The sequence below is a fragment of the Trichomycterus rosablanca genome, chromosome 1, assembly GCF_030014385.1.
Source record: "Trichomycterus rosablanca isolate fTriRos1 chromosome 1, fTriRos1.hap1, whole genome shotgun sequence".
NCBI classification, from domain to species: Eukaryota; Metazoa; Chordata; class Actinopteri; order Siluriformes; family Trichomycteridae; genus Trichomycterus; species Trichomycterus rosablanca.
The window spans coordinates 63929862-63955470 of NC_085988.1; the positions used below are offsets into that span (position 1 = coordinate 63929862).

General features: G+C 38.6%; 1 protein-coding gene across 2 annotated transcripts in view; it reads right to left on the reverse strand.

The window, feature by feature from the left end:
• Positions 1-25214, reverse strand: part of elapor2b (endosome-lysosome associated apoptosis and autophagy regulator family member 2b) — a 28356-nt gene extending 3142 nt beyond the window's left edge. For both annotated transcript variants that reach the window (XM_063005297.1, XM_063005304.1), the window contains exons 1-19: positions 25098-25214; positions 18306-18426; positions 16609-16798; positions 16345-16492; positions 15591-15680; positions 15144-15249; positions 14857-15006; positions 11554-11642; positions 11267-11447; positions 11045-11173; positions 10504-10594; positions 10193-10295; positions 8769-8906; positions 8395-8658; positions 6810-6983; positions 3648-3837; positions 1727-1823; positions 640-741; positions 430-556 (exon numbers count right to left, since the gene is read on the reverse strand). In XM_063005297.1, the coding sequence (XP_062861367.1) occupies positions 430-556; positions 640-741; positions 1727-1823; positions 3648-3837; positions 6810-6983; positions 8395-8658; positions 8769-8906; positions 10193-10295; positions 10504-10594; positions 11045-11173; positions 11267-11447; positions 11554-11642; positions 14857-15006; positions 15144-15249; positions 15591-15680; positions 16345-16492; positions 16609-16798; positions 18306-18426; positions 25098-25214 (2607 nt within the window). The remainder of the gene's footprint in view (positions 1-429; positions 557-639; positions 742-1726; positions 1824-3647; positions 3838-6809; positions 6984-8394; positions 8659-8768; positions 8907-10192; positions 10296-10503; positions 10595-11044; positions 11174-11266; positions 11448-11553; positions 11643-14856; positions 15007-15143; positions 15250-15590; positions 15681-16344; positions 16493-16608; positions 16799-18305; positions 18427-25097) is intronic.
• Positions 25215-25609: the final 395 nt, after the last annotated feature.

Below are 25609 nucleotides of genomic sequence, written 5' to 3' on the forward strand. Positions count from 1 at the left end.
CCCAAACATAAAGCCAAAATAACTCAGGACTGGTTTCTAAAAAAGAAGGTGAATGTGCTTGTCCATCAGAGGGACATTTCTAATCCTGGGAATTAAAGCAAATTTGAGGAGTGAAGAAAAACTGCCAGAAGAAGTAAGCCAAAACTAAACTACAATGCTGCAAAAAAACACAAAGCTGTATTTACCAGCAGCTGCTGTGCAAAAAGTGTTATTCATTGCAATTAAATTCCTTTATTTAAGAAAAAACAACATATATTTGTTTATGTTTGCACATACTCGATGATTTCCAAAACTAATTCTAAAATTTTATAGCATCTCTCCTTTCAAGAGTTCCTTAATACATGTAATTGATTTTGACATCAATATTTTTGAGGAAAAATACTGTGTAATAGAGATTTCTGTTTGAGCTGTGAGAAAAGTGTAGTCTACCTGCATGCCTCCCTTGCATGCTCCCTCTATTGAGTGGTAGTCTGCTTCAGTGCAAATAGGACAAGCACTAGAACTTTCCCACAGGAAGTAAAATGTACAGCCATCACATGTACCTGCAGGACACTTACTGAACACACACACACACTTTAGCACATATTTAGTTTATTATATTTAGATATTATGTATATGATCTTTTAATAAAATACTCACCTTGGTACAGTAAGTTCTCCACGTTCTCCTTTCTCAGGGTTACACCTCAGTGTAATGACTGCACTGCGCCCATGCTCACAGGAGCCTGTTAGCTGAGGAGAGCTTAAAGATAAAGCAGAAATATTTGACATACAGTCATTAAAGAGTACTACAATCTCACTTTTATATACAAGATTTCATTTAACATGTATGTATTAAAGAAAATACAGTAAATAATCAAAATTACACAATTTTGTACATTCGTCACACAACTAATACTAATACTTTGATTAAACATATTATATGATTCTACTTTCAGTGTCAGTCCATGATCTCAGATGAGTAATGAGTTTTAGAAGTCAGTGGCATTTCTGGATGTTATTGATATATGTATATAATTCTCAGCTTATCCTAAAGCTGAAATGCACTAGCACTATATTATGAATTAATTTTCTATTTAGCCCACAAATAAAACTCGCTAATACTGTTATTCTGTTTTGTTCTGCCTGGTTCTATTTTTGTCACCCAAATGTCACACCCCCTAGCTCATTTCAGCAATTAACCTTGAAGGGTAAGGGCCAATACATGCTTCATCCAAACCATCATTTCAATTTAAATAGCTGCTAATATGGAGTCACAAGATAACCCTTAGAGAAGGGTAATAACTGCCTTATTTCATATTCATGAAAACCTACAGATTATTTCACACACATGCCCAGATGCCTGTGGCTAGTGTCAGTAACTGACAGAGGAGACGGTAAGGCCCACCAACAAAACAATGCCAGTCATTGTAGACTTTAGTCTACAAATGGAGGTTGATTTTTTTTTATTCAAACTTACAATCTGCTAACGATAAAAGCAACACTTTTGGTGCACTAGTCAAAAGCTCTGACATGTTAATACTTTTTGATGTTTTACATCACATCTGCTTTGCCCCAAATTTCCACCTACATTTTCTTGCATTTACATAGCATTACAATGTTGTTTAATGACTACAAACATTTGAGCAAGTACTGGTAACTTCAAAAGTATTGCCTCTTGATACAATGATGGGTAAACAAGGGTCACAACAGACAGATTGTTTAGAAATCATTTAAATATAACTCACTGAAAGAAGAAGTTGATATCTGGAAATTTTTGTGCAGTTCGAGGGAAGAGCTCTGGCCTAACACTCACTCCATTTATTGAACTTTCCACTGTTGCACCTGTAAAACAGAGATAAAATAAACAGCTTTGAAAGTAAGAACGATGATAGTTCAGATTACATCAGATCCTAAATCAGAGAAACAATTAAGCTCTTGGTGTTGCAGCACACTGTTATGCAACTGTGTTGTAGCAGTTTTCTGCCTTTATATTCTGTCTTTTTAGCCAAATCTGCTCAAACATCAGATTACATCAGACATTGCTATTTCAGGTTATGTACTGCAAAATATAAAATCATAGCCCAATATAGATAACTACTGGTGCAACACAGTTTACAACTGTTTCATCAGGATTAAGAAACAAGTAATACCAACCCTTAGTAACAACCAACCAGGTAATGTAAAATTGTAGGACTATATTAATCTAAACATGGGTAAAAGGTTTGGCTGTGTTATGATGACCTATTGTGCATATTAGTTAAAAATAAACTTGTCAATTACTGTTTTACCATATTAAATAAAAAATACTGTATGTCAGGGATACACAACTCTGTTTCTGGAAGGGCAGATTCCAGCTCAAACACAGCTATTCAGTTAAACACTAAGTTTAGTAATAGGGTAGAACAGTATAATAATATATACAATAAAAGTCAAACATTGACAAAAAATACCTTATGGAAGTATCACAGCTGTTTTATTTCCTATTAATAGCTGAAGGAAAAAGTATTATTTGGTGGTATACGGAATTCTATAATCTCACAACTAACTTGTTAGTGAATATGATTAAATACACCCGTAACATCTCTGTGTCCATAATAAATAGGACTAGTATGATTGCACTCATTAGACTGAGCCGTGGTAATTACAGTGGGAAAGTCAGAGACCATCAACAAATAAGCTAGATCATAGTCTGTCAATAGTGTATACATTTATAAACAACCTACCAAGATCATATATCAGCACTAAGTGAAAGGAATAGTTGTCTCTTTGCAAAGGTCAGGAAGAAAACGCACAATGATACATTATGCTGAGCAAAAAAAAAGTGGTCATATGAAATCCAAAAAGCACCAGAAAAACTAGTTTGTCATAAGGAAGAAGCTGTTGAAAAACAGGTGTCACTGTTTACAGTTAACCAAGCTGAACAACATAGAGTTCAGGCAGCTTAGAGTCTGCCATACAATAAAGAGGAATCAGCTCTAAATGTCTAACAATGACCAGAAATGTCTTCGGAGAAGTATATCTGGCATTTTAATCCAACAGCACTGTACTCACTCACTATTATGCTCTGGGCTGTTTTGTTGCCTGTGAAACTAAGCTGTGCCAAAGCTAAGGGACGTATAATCAGATATTAGATGTGATGGATGTATATTTTTGACCCAGAAGATTTTACCATATTTCTTTTTAAAAACCCAAAATACATTTATAAAACAGAAAAATTGAGTGATTTGTTGCATTCAATAATGGAAAAGCAGCATAAGTATTTAGCATGCCTCATAAATGTACATAAACATGTGTCTACTGGTAGGGATGTGTCACAGTTTTTACAGTGGTGTAGAAAAATCTTTGGAGCTGTGCTGCTTATCCTAAATTAATCAAGACATCTTTATACAGTTTGCTGGGAAAGGAGGAGGATAGCAAAGAGTACGATTTTCTAGACAGGATTCAACACAATCAAAGTTTGTAATTAAAGGATCATAGTGTCTTTGGTTGGTTTTTAAAATCAGATATGAAAATATAATACATGCAATCTTTTCATGTATAAAATCGTGATTTATACAATTACTATGATGTGAAATGACTAAACTGGTCAATGTGCTCTCACATAAATTATCCAATATAATTTTAATTTTGTGAATGATGATTATGTTCATTTTGGCTGCCACTCACCAAGAAACGTATCAGCCAGACTAATTGACTGGGATGAGATGGCATTTCTGAAGCCACGTCCATCTGCTGGAATGATGGTTGATTGGCAAATGAAAGTCTCCACATAATTATTAAAGACAGCTGAATCACTCTGCATGTCCTTGGTGGATAGATCTGTGACATTATCAGAACACACCGCGACCTTCCTGCCCTACAGTGAAGAGACAGAATTTTTAAACAAAATTATATTATTTTATTTAGGATATGAGACAAGTATAGACAGTATTTATGATACATTTACATATACATAGCATAATTAATATTGTTAATAATACATTAAGTAGTAAATATTTGCCCAAATTTATAGTGAATTTTGACAATATTCAGACCATTTGACCAGTTGACTTTGTGTTGTGGATTTGATTTTAAAAGGATATAATTGCTATTTTACATATCTATCTACATTTAATTACTTATTTGTAGTCCTTTATTCAATACCTACATTCCCTTACAGCTAAAAGTTTTTACAGCTAAAATGTCTCTACAAGCTTCACACTCCTGGTTTATCCCATTCTTCACGGCAGATCCTCTCAAGCTCCATCAGATTAGATGGTGAGCGTCTGTAAACCTGGGTCTGGGCCGCTCAAAAACCATTAAGAGACTTGCCCTGAAGACACTCCTGTGTCTTGTTTTGGTTTTATGCTTTGAATTATTGTCATGTTAAAAGGTTAACTCTTGTCCCAGTCTGGGTTTGTGAGTGCTCTGGGAAATATTTTTTTCAAGGATGATTCTATGGCTGCAACCGTCCATTTATCCTAGTGTTTATTTTCCAATTGAACAATCCCTATGTTCTTGCTACTAAGATGTACTTACAGTGGGGCCAAAAAGTATTTAGTCAGCCACTGATTGTGCAAGTTCTCCTACTTAGAAAGATGAGAGAGGTCTGTAATTTTCATCATAGGTACACTTCAACTATGAGAGACAAAATGAGAAAAAAAAATCCAGGAAATCACATTGTAGGATTTTTAAAGAATTTTTTTGTCAATTATGGTGGAAAATAAGTATTTGGTCAATAACAAAAGTTCAACTCAATATTTTGTAACATAACCTTTGTTGGCAATGACAGAGGTCAAACGTTTCCTGTAAGTCTTCACCAGGTTTGCACACACTGTAGCTGGTATTTTGGCCCATTCCTCCATGCAGATCTCCTCTAGAGCAGTGGTGTTTTGGGACTGTCGCTGGGCAACACGGACTTTCAACTCCCTCCACAAATTTTCTATGGGGTTGAGGTCTGGAGACTGGCTAGGCCACTCCAGGACCTTGAAATGCTTTTTACGGAGCCACTCCTTCGTTGCCCGAGCGGTGTGTTTGGGATCATTGTCATGCTGGAAGACCCAGCCACGTTCCATCTTCAATGCTCTCACTGATGGAAGGAGGTTTTGGCTTAAAATCTCACGATACATGGCCCCGTTCATTCTTCCCTTAACACGGATCAGTCGTCCTGTCCCCTTTGCAGAAAAACAGCCCCAAAGCATGATGTTTCCACCCCCATGCTTCACAGTAGGTACGGTGTTCTTGGGTTTTTCTTCTTCCTCCAAACACGACGAGTTGAGTTTTTACCAAAAAGTTCCATTTTGGTTTCATCTGACCACATGACATTCTCCCAATCCTCTTCTGGATCATCCATGTGCTTTCTGGCAAACTTCAGACGGGCCTGGACATGTACTGGCTTAAGCAGGGGGACACGCCTGGCACTGCAGGATTTGAGTCCCTCTCGGCGTAGTGTGTTACTGATGGTAGCCTTTGTTACTTTGGTCCCAGCTCTCTGCAGGTCATTCATCAGGTCCCTCCGTGTAGTTCTGGGATTTTTGCTCACCGTTCTCATGATCATTTTGACCCCATGGGATGAGATCTTGCGTGGGGCCCCAGATCGACGGAGATTATCAATGGTCTTGTATGTCTTCCATTTTCTTACAATTGCTCCCACAGTTGATTTATTCACACCAAGCTGCTTGCCTATTGTAGATTCACTCTTCCCAGCCTGGTGCAGGTCTACAATTTTCTTCCTGGTGTCCTTCGACAGCTCTTTGGTCTTGGCCATGGTTGAGTTTGGAGTCTGACTGTTTGAGGCTGTGGACAGGTGTCTTTTATACAGATAACGAGGTCAAACAGGTGCCATTAATACAGGTGACGAGTGGAGGACAGAAGAGCTTCTTAAAGAAGAAGTTACAGGTCTGTGAGAGCCAGAAATCTAACTTGTTTGTGGGTGACCAAATACTTATTTTCCACCATAATTTACAAATAAATTCTTTAAAAATCCTACAATGTGATTTCCTGGATTTTTTTTTTCTCATTTTGTCTCTCATAGTTGAAGTGTACCTATGATGAAAATTACAGACCTCTCTCATCTTTCTAAGTAGGAGAACTTGCACAATCAGTGGCTGACTAAATACTTTTTGGCCCCACTGTACATAGCATAATGCTACCACCACTATGTTTTAATGTAGGGATGGTATTAGCCAGGTGATGTGAAGTGCCTGTTTTTCACCAGACGTGGTATCTGCTTTTCTGTCAAAAAAGTTACACCTTCACAAGCCATTTTGCAAACTCCAAGCAGGGTGTCATTAATCTTTCAACCAAAAGAGGCTTTTGTCTTGGCTCTCTGCTATAAAGGCATGATGTATTGAGTAGTGCAGGTAACCCATCTCTCCACAGGAATGTGAAGCTCACTCTTTTAGAGTGACTGTTGCGTTCCTGAGGCTATTTAGTAAGACCATTTGGTTCTGAGACTACTCAAAACCTTAGATATTGTTTTATATCCCTGCCCTGATATATGTCTTGCCACAATTTGATCATAAAAATCTACAGTTCCTCTTGGAATTTATGGGTTGGTTTAAATTGTGAGCTGTTTTAGACCCAAGTATTTGCTTTATCAAACTCTATCAAATGAAAGTAAATTGCAAGAACTGGACTTCAACTGAGTTTTAGCCACATCTACAATTTGGAGTTGCGCAGCATCAGGTTTTAGTCCTTATGTGAGGAAGAGATTACATTTTTACATTTTTATTTATTTTTTAATAAACTTCATCATTAAGGGTGATTGAATGATATGTAAAAATGTCAGTTATATCCATTCAAATCACACACCGGGGTCTGAATACTTTCTGAATTCATTGAATTTACCTCCTTTCCACACAGGCTGATGTTGAACTGGTGATAGTATTTTGTTCCCTTGGAGGTAAAACTTGGTCCATTCATGATGGTTCCCACTAAGCTTAAGGCGCTAAGGTCATAAGTCAAAGTCTGGTTCTTATCCACATGAGAAAAGGAGCAGTCGCTGTAGCAAAATGAGTGTTCCTGAAAACACCAAACATACAGTTATCATTCACTTTAGTTCTACTGCTGGCTGCTTTGTGGTAACAAAGCACTAAGTACCTCATATGTATGTACAAACTGAATGAATAATTTGTGTAAAAAACTTTTCATTTATCCAATGATTTCTGGTCTTGATCTCTTCTTATTTGCAATGTTTATATCAACAGTACAGTATAACTAAACAAAAACTAATATATACGAAACATATTGGTATTCTGCCCTGTATAGTACCATATATAATGCTAACAGGTTGTATAAAACAGATATACAAGGTAAATTATAAGCTTTTCTTTTTTTGTGTCAACAGATGGAGAAAGCCCTTTCCCATTCTAGCATTGACAACTGTGCACAAAGCACACAGTCCAAAATCTTGTGGAACACCTTTCTAAACAAATGGTGGTGGAGGTGGGGACTTACACCAACCAGGTATAACATTATGACCTTTGACAGTTTGTTGCGTATGGGGTTGCAGACCGCCAAGAGCGCCAACAATGGGCACATCAGCGCATCAGAACTGGACCACGGAGCAATGGAAGAAGGTGGTCTGGTCTGATAAATCACGTTTTCTTTTACATCACGTGGATGGCCGGGTGTGTGTGCGTCTCTTATCAGGGGAACACATGGCACCAGGATGCACTATGGGATGAAGGCAAGCCGGCAAAGGAAGTGTGATGCTTTGAGAAATGTTCTGCTGAGAAACCTTGGGTCCTGCCATCCATGTGGATGTTACTTTGACATGTACCGCCTACCTAAGCATTGTTGCAGACCATGTACACCCTTTCATAGAAACTGTATTCTTTGATGGCTGTGGCCTTTTTCAGCAGGATAATGTGCCCTGCCACTGAGCAAAAATGGTTCAGGAATGGTTTGAGCAGCACAATGAGTTTGAGGTGTTGACTTGGCCTCTAAATTCCCCAGCTCTAAATTCAATCAAGCATCTGTGGGATGTTCTGGACAAACAAGTCCGATCCATGGATCCTAAAACTAAAGCAAACAAATGAGGATTTTCTTTTCAAAGGGTTCAGCCTTTGGTACCCAGCAGTCTAAATGTTTTGTGCAAGTATACTTGACTGTGCATATCAAGGGTTATTTGAAAAAATGCTTTAATATTAAGATATGTTTCTCTACTTTTATTTATTCTTCATATTTTGTAATGACTTGCATAATCCTCATTCAGAAAGTCTGCATATATACAGTATATATTAAGCAAATGAAGCAAAAGCATCCTCAGATCATTTTAAGACAATTAAATTTTGTAAGATTTTATTTATTCTAATACTAAAATCTAAATAATGATAAAATGTATAGTTAGTTTTAGATGTGAGAGTGAGATTTGTCAGTGAGATGACTAAAGTTAAGGTTAAGTGACTTTACAACACTTTACAACATTTACCTTATTGCTTTTGCTGTTGGGGCCGCATTGCTGACAGGCTTCTTGTCCATAGATGTGATGGCCTGAGAGAAAGGTCTTGGATGGGCACTCCTGGCATCGGTTGGTGTCCTTGTTTATAAAGTGGCCAGCAGGGCAAGGGACACAGGAGGAGCCACTTTCTTGATTCATCATGGCACAGGCATGGCAAGATGAGGCTGAGCCATCCAGAGCGTTTGTGATTTTGATGGAGTAAATTTTGGCTATGTCACCCACATAATGACGAACCTACATGGTGGTAAAAATTCAAACCAATCCATTTAGAATACAGATACTGATAGACTGAAAGTACATTAAAGTACATTCACAAATTATTTTGTAAACTGGCTAGGACTTACATCTAAAGGCTTGTTGGTGCGTTGGAAGGCCCAGGTATAAGACACTGATGCGTTTTTAGTCATGATATGTGTGTATGCTCGTCTGCTTTTGGTGCCCTCCCACGACTCCACCACGTTTGTGCTCTTCCTGTTCACATCCTGCAGTGAAACACAAAAAATCAATTATGCAAAAATTCTCATCATTGTCTAAAACTGTTGTTATATAGCGTACAATAACAAATTTGAAAAAGTTCATTTTTAGACCTAAAAAAGGACATTTTGAAGTACTGCATTTAAACCCCTCAGAAAAGATATCAATAAAGTGGTAAGCTACACCCAATGAAGTGGTAAGCTTTATTGGGAGAGTGGTAGCCTATTGGGTAGAGCTTCGAATCCCAGCTCTGTGACCACAGCTTCCAAAACAAGCTAGGATATGCAAAGAAAGAATTTCGTTGTACTGTATATATGACAAATAAAGGCATTCTATTCTACACCACATTATGGTTGGGTATGTAGTTATGTTTCGTTAGTTTATTTAGTAATGCTGTGTGTAATTAATACACTATTTGGCCAAATTTATGCAGACAGCCCTCCTAATTATAAGTTCAGGTTGCTAACAATTAATCATGTTTAATGAATAATATGCTTCCAACCATTAGGAAACAGTTTGATGAGGGCCCTTTCTTCTTTTGGCATGGCTGTGCACAAAGCAAGAACTAACAGTTTGATCACAAATGACTACCATTTACATTATATATAAAAATTAACTACTAGTAAAAAACTATAATAACCGGTATTATTATCCTGGTCCAGGAGGACTGTGCCACTGTGCAAAAATACAATCTACAAAGTTTACTGTGGACCAGTTCTTCTCCTGCAGCATCATAATTATATACTATTTGTTCAATAATAATCATTATTATTATTATCTGTCTCTACTGTGAGAAGATACCAGTTACACTGTTCTGTTTGCACTATTCAACCATGTATATATATCTATATTGTTTCACCATGTAAATACTCATATTTCTTATAATTTTTGCTCATTTTGTCAAATTTCTTTTGTACTTTTTTATATATTTTAATATTTTTTTTTATCTCATTTGTATTTTATTATTGCTGCTGGTCTCACTGAAGAGCTACCAAACAAAGTTTTGTTGTATAACTGCAATGAAAATAAAGTCAATTTTATCAGTGTCTAATCTCATAAATGCTCTTTAAAATCTTGTGGAGAGCCTTTTTAGAATAATGGTAGCTGTTATAGCTGCGAAGCAGCCCCATCTTTCTGTTTAAGCATACTGAAGTGCAATATACAGCAAGCTCATGTTCAGTAGCAATAGCAGTACATCAGCAATACTACATATTGTAATACAACACATTTATCATAGTAAATGATTTTATTTTGGGTTTTTGTAGTATCGCTCAACCCAGTACATTGAGCTCACCATCATAAAGTAGAGCTCACAGTCTGCACTGCAGATGGTCTCGAAGACAAATGTGATCCTGCCAAACTCACTGGCTGTTACCCCAGCTACCGAGGTTGGGAGTCTGTGAAAGAAAGTGATAAAGACATTATAAATATCTGTTGGTATTCACTGAGCCAGCAACAGAAGGACGACAGCTAAATGGCTTTCGGCACATTTCTAACTGTATGACTTTGTGCTTGATTCATAGTTATAAACTAGAAAAATAATTTATTGGAGCTGTTTTACAGATACAGTGGATATAGCTTTAGTAAAAAAGAACTGAGACTTACTTAAATCCAGGCACTCGTAGTGAGAGGATGAGATAATCATTATCTGACCCTCCAATTCCACTGCGGATGTGGTCACCAGCTACCTCCCAGCCTAAAAATACACACACACACACACACACACACACACACACACACACACACACACACACTAAAGCTAAAACTGGGTCTTGGACAAATTGTTCATTCATTTGTTTATTTATTCATCATCTGTTTTACCACCGCTCTATCCTGGTCAGGGTTGCAGATTCATTGAGCGAAAAGCATGAAACATCCCAGACAAGACACCAGTCCATCACAGAGCAGACACACACACACGGCAGCATTTTAGTAGCTCAAATTAGCCTGACTGCATGTTTTTGGACTTGTGGGAGGAAAGAAAACCTACAAACACTTATCTATAACTAATTAGCTAATTATTTTTTAAGAAACAAAACATTTGAAAGCAAACACATTCGGCGTAGGCAAAAATGTGTAACTTACCTACCAAACTATTCCCTTAGTTTTCATTATACAATTGTTATTGTTATTGTTTTTCACTCACCATTCATGTCATCACATTTGGAGTTGCCCACATTGAAGCAGGAGGTCTTCATGTTGCTTGGTAAAATGTTCCACCATTTGTACTCATATCCTAGTGATGGCTCCGTTCCTGCAGGGCAGGCCTGGCAGTCTGGGCATAAATAGAATGGATCTGTCATTAGTTCCACAAGAAAAAAAAAATCCATTTATATGGTTAACAGTATGAATGTTCTTGTATGTGTACCTGTGGTGCCGTTGGAGTACGTCCCAGGAGGACAGGGCAGGCAGGTGGATGAATTGTGTGTGTAAAAGCCAGGGTTGCAGGGTGGGCAGTCCTCCTTCTCACCTGAAGGGGGCAGTGTTACTGCGCCGGGTACATCTTCCAAACACACCTTTGGCTCGACCCATCGATACAACATTTGGGTCTGCAAAGTAACAGACGGTGAAAACATCAAGACATAAACAGTAAATGGATTAATAAGTAAATAATACATTTCATTTTGTTCTCGTATTGGCTTTTGCAGGTCTTACTTTGCCATTGCTGTCGCAGGCGGAGTGAATTTGAAAGTAATCCTTCTCTGAGCATGGCGGCTTGGTCTTACACTCTGACCACCCTTCCTCTGGAAAAGACCAGAAAAGAAATAGAGAACAATGAGCAGGATTGTGACATATTAGAATGGAATTTATAGATGCATTATAATTATTGACCTGGTCTGCAGAGCCGGCCCTGACCAACATGTTGCCCTAGACAACATTTTGGCTGGTGCCGCTTGCATTATTCATTCATCAATCATTGTGTTAATACACACACAGACACTGCAAAGCTTTGTCTTTGACATTTAAAATATTTTTAACACACAAAACAGTATTAAACAACATTTAAAAAAACAAGTAACATTAAATGAATTATAAATACAATTAAAATATTGTATAAATAACATAAATGTACTTATATATGAAATATACACTGATCAGCCATAACATTAAAACCACCTTCTTGTTTCTACACTTACTGTCCATTTTATCAGCTCCACTTACCATATAGAAGCACTTTGTAGTTCTACAATTACTTACTGTAGTCAATCTATTTCTCTGCATACCTTTTTAGCCTGCTTTCACCCTGTTCTTCAGTGGTCAGGGCCACCACAGAGCAGGTATTATTTAGGTGGTGAATGATTCTCAGCACTGCAGTGACAATGACATGGTGGTGGTGTGTTAGTGTGTCTTGTGCTGGTATGAGTGGATCAGACACAGCAGCGCTGCTGGAGTTTTTAAATACCTTGTCCACTCACTGTCCACTCTATTAGACACTCCTACCTAGTTGGTCCACTCTGTAGATGTAAAGGCAGAGACGATCGCTCATCTATTGCTGCTGTTTGAGTTGGTCATCTTCTAGACCTTCATCAGTGGTCACAGGATGCTGCCCACGGGGTGCTGTTGGCTGGATATATTTGGTTGGTTGACTATTCTCAATCCAGCAGTGACAGTGAGGTGTTTAAAAACTCTGATCCACTCATAGCAGCACAACACACACTAACACACCACCACCATGTCAGTGTCACTGCAGTGCTGAGAATGATCCACCACCCAAATAATACCTACTCTGTAGTGGTCCTGGAAGAGTCCTGACCATTGAAGAACAGCATGAAAGGGGGCTAACAAAGCATGCAGAGAAACAGATGGACTACAGTCAGTAATTGTATAACTACAAAGTGCTTCTATATTGGGAGTGGAGCTGATAAAATGGACAGTGAATGTAGAAACAAGGAGGTGGTCATAATGTTAAGCTTGATTGGTGTATACATGTATTGCACAAAATAATAAATACTATATTGAATAAGCCAGTGCAGACAAAAGCTATACAACCGGCAATTAACTTACAATAGTGTGAAGCACCAAAATCAGAGTTGGTTTTTCTCTTTTAGATGAACGTAGGAGTTAACACACAGTGTAAAGCATTTCAGCAAATTAGAATTTCTGTGACTGTAGTTGACTGCCACACGTCTTGCAATTGTTTAGCAAACTGCTTGTGGGAACTTACAGAAATAATGTGAGGCAGAAATGTGATTTTAGAAATAAGGTTATATTATTTATTACTTTCAAAGCGCCGAAAAGTATTCGCCTCTTTCCCAATGTCTTTTATTTTTTATATTTGTCACAAATATATGTTTCAGATATATCAAACTACTTTTTATATTAGACAAAGATAACCCAAGCAAACACAAATGCTTTTTTAAATGATGATTTCATTTACTGAAGGAAAATGCTGGCCCTACATGAAATTAGTAATTGCCCCCTTAGCTACCAAATAAATTAGTTAACCAAATTCAGCTGACAACTGGGTTCAGTTTCACTAGCCACACACAGGCATGATTACTGCCAGGCATGTTGACTCTAAACTTCACTTCAACAGATTCTGTTCGGCAATGTGAAGCACCATAAGAACATACCAACAGTAAACATGGTGGTAGTGTAATGGTCTGGGGCTACTTTGCTTGTGCAGGACTTGGGCGACTGATGGAACCATGAATTCTCCTCGCTATCAGAAACTCCTGAAGGAGAATGTCAAAATAGTTAGTTTGGCAGTTAGTTTATGACCTAAAGTTCATGTGCACTTGGGTTATGCAGCAGAAAACATGATCCACAACACACAAGCAAGTCCACCACTAAATGGCTCAGAAGAAACAAAAAGAAGGAGTGGCCAAGTCCTGACCTAAATCGCATTGAGACGCTGGAGCAAGACCTTAAAATGGGCAGTTTATGCTCGAAAACGTTCAAATGTAGACAACCTGGGAATCTATCCTGGACCCTGATTGCTCCACCTGGGAATCACAGGACCTTTTTGTTGTAAGATGACCCAGCTGTGCTGCCCTGTGTTGTTTTTAACCAATATTAAAATTAGTTGGAATATCTGAAACTTGACAAATTAGCAAAAATCTAAGAAATTGGGTGAGGGCCAGTTACACTTTCACACACACGCATGTGTGCAGGTCAGTTTTTAGCTAATGTGTGGCCCATTGCTAATTAAAAATTAAAAACCTTTGTTATAGATAGCATAAAAAATATTATTTTTGTTCCCTTTGGGTCAAACAACATTCTGTTTCATTCATTTTTTCACTGTCTGTTTTACCACTGCTTATACTGGTCAGGGTTTTGGTGGGGCAGATTCATTAGGCAAAAGGTAAAAAACACACCGGACAAGTTGCCAGTCACTTTCACTTACACATTCACACACACACACACACACACACACACACACACACACACACACACACACACACACACACTTAACCGCAATTTGCAATAGCTCCAACAGACCTGACTGAATGTCTTTGGACTGTTGGAGGAAACCAGAGAAGATGATTTAATGTTACAGTATTTTGCTGTATTGTACACTGTGTTGCTAAAGTTGTCTAAAGAAAGTTCTTAATACTGAATTCTATAACATTTTAGTTTCTTTTTTCCATTAGATTTTTGAATTATCATTTAAGCACATAATAATTAATTACAAACATGATTTAGAAGCAGAACACTTTAAGGTTTGTTTAAATGTTTGCTTGGTAGTTATTGATAATTTGGTAATTTGGTGGGCACCCAGTGCATGACAACATTCCCAAGCACTCCTTTGTATATTAGCATAATGTTGGGATGCAGCTTAAATTTTTTTGGCAGGAATGAAAGTTTGAACGTGGACCAGCTTTTTATTGGATAAAGCTTTTAAGTCTCCTGATGGACAAACAGAATGCACACAAGTGCTGCTGGTATTAAAGCTGAAGCTAAAATAAATCAAGAATAACCACAATTTAATTGTTTTTTGTGTCTAAATGTAGGTACCCGAGTATTGTGTCTCTGGACAAGGGGTGCATGAGCTAGCTCCTTTGCCAGAGTAGGTGTTCCTGGGGCAGAGATCACAGAAGGAAGAGCCAGGGGTTTTGCTGAAGGTGCCTGGTCTGCAAAGGAAACACTCAGACGTATATGCTACACCTGCACACATCACACAAACACACACACACACATTATTAATTAATTCAGTAAACAACCTCAGTCATTCTTGCATTTTAAATACCTAAGCCTTTATAGTTTTGAGTAGTTAATATGTTTTAGACTGGGATGAATTGTACCTTCAATCTGAATGTTTTTCAGCAGGACAGGCTTAACAGGCTTCCCTCCTAACAAAATACCAGTGGTCCTCCAGTATAAGATGTTTGTGCCTGACTTTAGATTCACCTATAATAAACACACAGACAAAAAAATATATAAACAGAATTTCTATTGTATATAAGAGGATATTAAGAAAGGGTCACGAACTGTAAAAGACTAATTAATGCTACACTTATTTTATTTATAAACTGGGAATTAAGATTGCCCTATACATTTTGATTGATTTTAATGCATTATTTTCTTTATAATCTTGTGTTATTAAATAATATGATTAGGTTGTTTGGTGAGGAGGTCCAGGAGGGATGCAACTTGTGGGCCCCCAAAGGATCAGAAATGACCCTGGTCATAAATAACATTATTACAGCATCAACTGTTTACACTTTTTTAAAGAGAGAAAGCTCACTGACCGTATGTGTTCCCCATTCACCATTAGAAGTGAGTTTGATCCATTTTTGGTCTGCTGTCTGGTCCATTTCCTGGCACTGGTCATTTTGAATCTGAGATAACAAGCAGGCTTAGTATAAAAATTTAAAAATCTCAACAGTTCCATACATCTCCATACATACACTTTTTACCCGGCGAATTATTTTGGTTTGAATACCAAAATGCTGCTGATTAATACCATAATACAGGGTCTGAATTCAGACTTTTTTTCAAGTGACCCCCATTTTCACCATGTTTTTTACACGACCCAGGCAACACTTACTTTATACAATATGTAACATAAAGCCTCCACAAGTTTATTTAATTAATTTATTTAATTCTGTATTATTATTGCAAAATCCTGCCATAATATAGAACCAGTGACCTAATGTACAGGATGTTTATTAATAATACTAAAACAACGAAACACTTGGATTAGAAAAACATAATAAATACATTAATAAAAATAATAAAATTATAATAATAATAAAACATTATTCTTGATGTAACCATTAACTTTTACAATAGCTGTTTATAGATTGACTTGGAATTGTAAAATACTTTTTCAGTTAGTAAAACTTGTAAAACCCCTTAATTGTTACCAGTTTAAACCATATATTTTAAAACCGTCTTTTTACATAATAGTTTATCTTCTTCAAATGTGGGATAAACAAGCAGCTTTTTTAAAAAGGTAACTCTGCAAAGTGTGTATTGCTGAACAATAATAATCAGACTTACAAAGAACTCAAAGAAAATGTTGTTGTCAGCGTATTGATAGTCGAAGGAGACAGAGCCCTGTTTCATCAGGTGCACTGCATACACCAGTGACACTGTGCACTCATCCCGATTCGATTCCAAGTGAGTACCCTGAGGTGTCCATGACGAACTGCAGACACAGACACAGACACACATATCAAGAGGTTAGAATGGGAAATATGATGCACTTGGGTCACTAATGCAAAACAAAGTTCTGTATTGTTGTGTTGTTGTAAGATGACTGACTTATTGCAGGACAAAGCTTCGTCTGCGCCCCCCTCCGGCTCCATGTAGGTGGCAAAACTGTTAAATTCAGCTGGGATTGAGTCCCACTGGTCAAACCGGACACCGCTTCCTAAAGAGTAAGAGCCTGCAGCGCAAGCTGTACACTGTTGGGTGAACATCTCCAAAAATTCTCCCGCTTCACAGGAGAATGCTGCACAAAATAAATAAAACATAAATGGTTTGTCTTTTTTTAAATGCAATTTTTTCAAAGTTTCATAATTAATTGTTTTGATCCAATTCAACCGATTTAATTGTGGAACCTGAGAAACTACTTTCATGATTCTGACTTCCAGCCAGCGTTGATAGAATAGTTATAACTATTTACATGCTACTTGATTTAAAAAGTATCACATTGTTACTGAAAATGTAGTCAAACTGATTATTTTGCTACTCATAGTAGGTAGGAACAATAGTTATTCCTATTATTTGCAACAAATTTCAGCCACATCAACTGTTTTGGCCACACCAACTGCCAACAGACGCATAAAAACAATTATATGAAATAAATTATATGCTCCAATTATTTTGTCAATAGTTTGAGAGAAGTCCTTTTCTGTTTCAGCATGACTGTGTCCCTTTTATTTTATTAGGATTTTAACATCATGTTTGGTTACACAAGATCATCAGTTCAACTTTTTTTTGTTAAACACAGTCACGGACAGCCGCTCAGGTGGGGCAGCGGTAAAATACACTAGCGCATCAGAGCTGGGATTTCAAATACATCGTATCAAATCTCGGCTCTGCCATCCAGCTGGGCTGGGCAGCCACATGAACAATGACTGGCAGTAGCATAACTGGTGCATTTACGACATCTGCTGGCTGATTGATGGCGTCTGCGCAGAGTTGGGGAATAATGCTAATCAGGGTGTGGCTCTCCATGCACAAGGCTGATCATGCAGGTGCAAAGAAGCATTCGATACTGTGCATGTGTCGGAGGGGGTGTGTGTCAGTTACGAAGCTCCTCAGTCAGCAGTGGAGGGTTGTATTGGTAGAGGTAAAACGTAACGCAATCAGAGTAATTGAACACGACTAGATTAGGGGAGAAAATTGGGGGGGGGGGGGGGGGGGGTCGGAGAAAAAGACACGGGGAGAACATGCAAACTCCACACTGAAAGGACCTGGACCGCTCCACCTGGGAATCAAACCCAGGACCTTCTTGCTGTGAGGCGACAGTGCTACCCACTGAGCCACCATGCAGCCTGCATGAAATAAGGTTTATATAAACATTGTTTGATGAGTTTGTTATGTAGACTCCAGTAACTACAGTGATCTGCACAGAGCCCTGACCACAACCCCAATGAACAACCTTGGGATTAACTGGAATGGCAATTGTGATCTCGCCCTTATCATTGACCATCTGTGTCTGACCTTGTGTAAAGAATCTTATAAAAGCCCAAGCCAAAGCTCATAGTCAGGTGTCCATATACTTTTGGCCATTTTTTGTACTATGTTACCGTGTTTTATGGAGAAACATTAAAACTCATTGGGGGTATTTCTGACCTTTAAATATAAAGTACTGCTGTACATTAAATATGAAGTAATCATATACATTGATTTATTTTATGCAGCGGTTGTGAATCATTGTCGCTAGAATAAAATACAGGGCTCCATCTACACACACACACACACACACACACACACACACGTTCATGACTTACTGCAATCAGTGCCTCTGACAGGCTCTGGTAGGCCAGTGCAGCTGTTCTGTCGATGAGGAATGGCCACTCTCCATCGTGAGCCTGTACTGTCACATTCTGTGTACTCAAAGTAGTAGTCTGTCTGAAACACACACAAACAACAGTAACAGTGACTGACTAGTAAGATTGAACCTGGAGCCTTGGAGCCCTGGAGCTGTACAGTAACTCTACCCTTTGTCCTACTGGGTTGCCTTTTTTATGATTCATTATTTATAGTCTTTCATAATGAATAGCTTAGTTCATCATTCATTATTGAAAGATCTGATATTTCACCTGAACAACTAGTAGACCTTTGGGGAATTCACTAACCAGGGTTAGATACTGTGTCAACCCGAGCTGGTTCCTTGGAGTGGGCAGGGCCATCCTGATGCTCACAGTAAGTGTAAGTAATGGTTTTAAATACTGTAGTTCAATGTGAATGTAGTCAGGTCAAGTCAAATTTATTTGTATAGCTCTTTTTACAGTGGACATTGTCTCAAAGCAATTCTACTCCAGGACCAACAGACCAAAAACCCCTGTTGTGCAAGCTAAGGGCGACAGTGGCAAGGAAAAACTCCCTTAAAATTCAGGAAGAAACCTTGAGAGGAACCAGACTCAGCATGGACCTCCATCCTCCTTGGGTGGCCTGGAGGATAATTTGAATAAATAGCATTAACACAAATCATACATATACAAACTTAAACTAAAAGTTATAACTAGAAAAAAAATAATAATGTAAACAATTGGAGTTCTTCATTATTCAGTCCAGTCTGTGATAAAGTCCGTAGTGAGTTCTTGACATTTTTGGTGCAAACACGCCAGGTTTCTGTCACATCTAGCAGGAGCAGCATTGTTGGCACGCCAGTCTTGACTTGTAGGCTTCAACCTCAGGTGGGTAAACAGGTTTGTAGAAATGTAGGAATAATTTTGTAGTATTCTGGTAAATGTGTGTGATGTTCATAGCATTTTTGTTAGTGCTGTAAGTATTTGTGAACAACTACCAACTTGGCATTTATTATTGTATGTAGCGACTCTTGCACTATTCTGAGCATTCTGTATTGGTCTAGCCATTCTAGCTCTGTATTTCCCCAACCTGTTCCACTTGCTGTTGTCTTGCTGCAGTTCAAACGTAGAGCACATTATTTACTGGCAACAAAGACCCGACTCCTTGTTGTGGATTGACACAATCTCTGGTCTCAGTCTCTAAATACATATACAGTCCTGTTTTAGGCAGGTGTGGAAAGTAAGAATGCTTTAAAAATGCTTTAAAAAGGTCTAATAGGTTATTTTGTCAATGAATAAAATGCAAAGTGAATGAAAAAAAGAAATCTAAATCAAATCAATATTTGGTGTGATCATCCTTTGCCTTCAAAATAGCAGTTATTCTTTTAGGTACACTTGCACACTGTTTTCGAAGGAACTCAGCAGGGAGGTTGTTCCAAACATCTTTGAGAACTAACCACATCTTCTAAGGATGTAGGCTTGATCAAATCCTTCTGTCTCTTCCCATATGCCTCTTCCCCACTTCTGGTAGATGTTTACCTAGGACAGTGGTAGCCTAATAGGTAAAGCTTTGGGCTATCAACTGAAAGTTTGAGAGTTCGAATCCCAGCTCTGCCATGCAGCCACTGTTGGGTCCTCTGCTCCAGGGGTGCTGTACAATGGCTGACCCTGTGCTCTGACACCAGCCTCCAAACAAGCTGGGATATGTGAAGAAAGAATGTCTTTGTACTGTACACCTGTACATATACTGATTTCAGACACCCATTGAATGGACTATTTCTTGTCTTGTCTGCCTGCCTTTCCTCCTATTATTGGTTGCGTCTTCATTAAGGTTGCAACTGCGCAAGCCAGAGAAGGTACTGTATGTTAATGTAAATACCTGTCTAGCTTGTTTAATACACTTTATTGCTTTCTGAGATTTTGAATTAGATTGAGTCAACTGCATATTGATCAATGCTAACATCAGCTAGTTTGTAAGTTTTGCCTGAAGTTACAGTAACTTACTTGTTTTTACCTCTTTTAGGAGGTCCAAGTATTAATTAGGAGGTGTTCCAGTGTTTGCAGGTGGTGCTGGACCCACCATCACTCTGATCAGCTGGTACAGCAGCATTTACTAAAATGAATGAATGATTTTGACTTTATACCAGTTAATTAGGAGGTCTTTGTTCTTTGATGGAACACATACGCAGACTCATACATATACAGATGTGGTGGACACTTTCTAGCCTGTAGTTTCCAGGGAGACCATAGGGAGCCTTGTGACTGTTGTCATGACAATCATTCAGTTCTGTCCAGCAGTTTGAATAGTAATGAATTGCAGTGTGACTAATACTGATAACAGTTGAAAAGAATGAGGTAACAAGGCCTTCGTGCTTTAGAGATCACTCTGTGTGTGGAAAGAGAAAGATAAGGGTGGGCTATGCTAATCATCCTCTAAAACAGCCCCTAAAAATAATCTGCTGCTATTCTCACAAGTACTTTCAACCAGCTGTGTGGCACAGGGTGTTTAAATTGAACTTTTTTTCTTTCAGCATACTGAAAAGTGCACCTTCCAATGGTTAGGCAGTTATATTCATATTGGATTTAAACCCACATTCTCAGCATAGTGGGCTAGCATAATAGACTCCAGCGTCCTGATAGCTTTAACTAATGAAATAATAAAATAGCTTTTTCTTTGTGGACTTTATTGATACATCAATATCAATAACCTTGCTTCACTAAAAGTAGGATACCAAGCAATGTGGCTTTTGTTTTATTCATTTATTTATAAGAATTTTAACGTTATGTTTTACACACTTTGGTTACATTCATGACGGGGACAGGTAGTTACTGGTTACACAAGATTCATCAGTTCAAGTTATTAATGTCAAACACAGTCATGGACAATTTTGTATCTCCAATTTACCTCACTTGCATGTCTTTGGACTGTGGGGGGAAACCGGAACTCCAAGAGGAAACTCACGCAGACACAGGGAGAACATGCAAACTCCACACAGAAAGGACCTGGACCACTCCACCTGGGAATCAAACCCAGTACCTTCTTGCAATGAGGCACCCAGGTGGCTTCTTAAAGCAGCTGGTAAAGGGTGGTTGTACAACAACGTGGATACTAGGGACATAAATTTTACACTATTGAAAAGCAACTATGGGTGGCACAGTGGGTGGCAGCAAGAAGGGCCTGAGTTCGACTCCCTGTCCTTTCTGTGTGGAGTGTTCATGAGTCTTTGTGGGTTTCTCTCGGCTGCTCTGGTTTCCTCCCACAAGTCCAAATACATGCAGTCAGGTCACCTGGAGCTACTAAAGATTTGTGTGAGTGTGTGGTGTGTGAATCACACCCACCACGACCCTGGCTAGTATAAAGTGGTGGTAAAACAGACAATAAATGAATGAGTAAATGAACAATTATCCAAGCCTCACATTGATTGTTTTGTGTCAACAGAATGAAATAGCCAAGGAAAGGTTATTATATGTGTAATGAATGTTTCCAGGCAGTACAGCTCTTGCCAGTGTGAGCTAAGGTAATGGTGATAACACTATGGCTTCTCTAGAGTCACACAGTGTACACTGTGGCAGGTGCTGCTCTCTGGAGAGTGCTTGGTTACAGCATGCTATTATAATGTTAAAAAGACAGAGGCACTTAATTCTGCAGCGTGCTTGCTGTGGTTGCCCCTGCCCCCACTGTGTGTGTGTAAAAAACAGGTGTGGGAAATGTATTAGTACTTCATTACATTGTCAGAATTTAATGGGGTTTTGTAGAAGCTGAGTGCAGAGCTGATGCATGGAAAGTAACAATAAGAGATGAAAGACACATGTAAGATCAAGTCAGATAGCAAGAATTTAGATTGAATAGTTTGCTCTTGGATACAAAAAATGAATTATAATAGAGGCGGGATGTGTTTTTTTGCAGGCACACTCCACAATCTGGGCTTTTTCTAACACTAGCCAGTCTGCTGTGGAAATCTTTTTTTTTATTATTTTGTAAATGTATACAAAAAAGAATAAGCGTATGCTATTATTTGAAGCAAAATGTGTTTTAGATGCAAATCACGCAACATTTTAAAGTAATCAGATCACAAACTTACTTAAAACAGTAAAGTACAGAGTAAAAGGTTCAGCATTTTAATGTAACTAACTACATATATGATAATAAAAGGTATATAAAATGAGATAAGACTTATGCATGGCCTCAGAGTCTAAGAGCTGCTATTTCTGTCGTCAGTGGGACTGAGGTTGCACAGACACCCCACTTCAGAAAGAAGTGACATCAAAAGCTAATGTGTGTTAATTCCATTTTTACTTTGCTGTCACTTGCACTATAAAGGAATAAAAACAGTTTTTTGTTAAAACATACCGGATAATATTTACAACCTGGCCGCAGGTTTTGCTGGTTGCATTAGATACAGTACGTTTGGTTAAAACAACCCCAAAACGGGTTAATGACCATTAACCAAGCGGCAGTTTGCTTAAGTAGAGACCTAAAGGAAAACATGCATATTGGGTAAATTAAGGGACAGTGGTAGCCTAGTGGGTAGAGCTTTGGGCTATCAACCGGAAGATTGGCAGTTCAAATCTAGGCTCTGCTATGCAGCCACTGTTGGGTCCTTGAGCAAGGCCCTTAACCCTGTCTACTCCAGGGGCACCGTACGATGGCGATGCGAAGAAAGAATTTCATTGTACTGTACACAGGGGCGGCTCGTTCCTTAGGGCGATCGGGCGACGCACCACCAAAGGGCGAAAAGGAAGAAATTTTTCTATCACAGCTGTGACTGTTCTGGATAGTCTGTCTTGCCTCGGAATATCGTAGTCCAATCAGCGTCGAGTTGTGTTACGTACAGTACGCCCCTTTTGAGGCGATTTCAGTCTGACTGAAAATCGCCCCGGATTGCTCTCATAGACTCTCATGTTAAAACTCTTTTTTTCGAACTGCAGGTGCTGCAATACAATCTGAATGGGTTCCGGGAGGGCTCGCACTTACGTGCTTGCGTCACACGTAACCTGGTGTCGCGATCTTGTCACCATGACTACCATCACCTCAGTTCGGAGCAACTCCATCATGTCATTAAGGGAAATGCCATTCAGTCATCGTAGTAATCAGGATAAATTAGAAACTTAAGAATTAGGGCCACCCAGACCAAATTTAAACATCAAGCAAGTATCTACTAAGGCGGGAAAATCATATAAGTTACAAGTAAATTACAAGTAAGTAATGTAATTTTTAAATTCTGAATTATGATTGCACTTATTGCATCTCCCCAATTGTTTAATTGTATTTCTTTTTTAATTGCACATCAGCCCTGATGCCAATCTTTATTCTGGATCTGCTGCACCTAAAATAAAATGCTATCTGATGAAGACTGAATTAAATTGTTAGTGTGAAGGCTTTACTTAATTTTATGATTAATGGTAAAGCTGGTCTGTCTCCATGTTCAAAGTTATTTGTGAGGGCAAACTGACAGATGACTTAAGATGTTAATTATTTAAGCTTTAATTTACCCATTAAAGCTTGGCCTTGTGATCATCATCGCAACAATTGCCACCCCTGAGAGATTTGGCAGGAGCCGCCACTGACTGTACATCTGTATATGTATATATGACAAATAAAGGATATCTACTGTATATCTTATTGCATTTCTGGAACTTTCCATTGTGACAAAGAAGCTGCCACCAGAAACCAAAAACGTATTAACTTAAATGAATGTAAACAACTTTAAGAATTTAGGCTTTTCATTTTAAGTGACACAGTGGTGCAAATATGGTGTGGGTGCTGCACATATGCTTTCAACAACCTAACCTAGGCCAGATCTACAACAACACATGCTGGGTCTGTCCATACACTACAAAGCACTGTTTACTGGGTAATGTTTTTTTTGTTGTTGTTGTATTTTTAAAAACAGAATATTTTAAAGAATCATACTAGTCATTATAGTGGCATGGGAGCATTGCTGGCAGATCTGGTGCCATACAGCAACATGGACCCTGGGGGTGAGTTTCTGGTTGACCCCAAAACAACATCTGTAAGCTGTTTGGCATGTTCTCTCCGTGTTCCTCTGGGTATTTTGGTTATCTTGTACTTTTCAAAACACACAAAAGGCTAATTGGATACTCTAGAATGTCTCTAGCAGTAATTGGGTGAGTAAGTGTGTGATGTCCTGCAATAAATTGGCGCAATGTCCAGGGTGTATTTCGGCTTTGCGCCCAGTTTTTCCGAGAAACGCAGACAACATCACGATCCTGGAAGGGGTGAAGTGATTAGAGACGACGAAGAAATACTTAGATCAGTAAATAAACGCTGGCCATTTAACCCAACACAGAACGCGTGTGCGCTTTTACCTGATTGGCTAGCTGTGCGCGTCATCATGTTATAGTAGCATTGATTTTATTATAGGTTTCCCTATAGTTAATGAAACTGGAGACAAAGATACATTTGGCTTAATGTTCTCTCCTGCTTATCACAATAAATGATATACAAAGCAGAAAAGCAGCAACAGACCTGTTACACTTACCAGACGCTCATGAATCTAATCATTTTACATTATTCAATAAGCTTCGTTCGTACGTTATATAGCCTATCTTAATTCAAGGCCCCAGGATTTAAGATACATTTCTGACCCTAGCAAAACAACTTTTACATCTCTTACACTTATACATCGCCTAAATATATGATATTCCATTAGCAAATTCATGTAATGGTTAGACATAATATAAAGAGCAGGTTATACTAATAAAAACCAACACGTTCAGTCGGTCGGTGGCCTTTGTCGCCTCTCTTACCTCTCGGCACGGCGGCAGGTTGGCTGAAGCGCGCACCCGCGGGAGAGCGCAGAACAGAAGAACCGATATCCAGCGGACAAGGCAGCACGATACATCACATCTCGTCCTCTTCCCCATCTTCTACAGAGATATAACCTAGGCAGCACAGTGTATTCACCAAGCCATCAGTTGTGTTTGGTTTGTGATGGTAGGATGTGGACAGATTTAGAGAGGACGCACAGCTTGGGACGCGTGCGCGCTCCCGTCTCTCTTTAAAGCTCCTGGTTGACTGGCCGCGGCTCTCACGTCACGTACTTCTAGTCTCACATGGGTAATGGTGGTAAAACCCACACTGTCTTAACCATTTCAACCATTCTTTCTGCTTGTAAGACTGTCCCATCTGATTTTCAATCCTCAGTCTCCCTCTATCCTTTGTCATGCTAATTGCACTATTGACTGATGTGTATCACTTACAGGTGCAATGGTCAATTTTTTGTTGTGCTTACTAAATAAATTAATAAGCAACAACTACA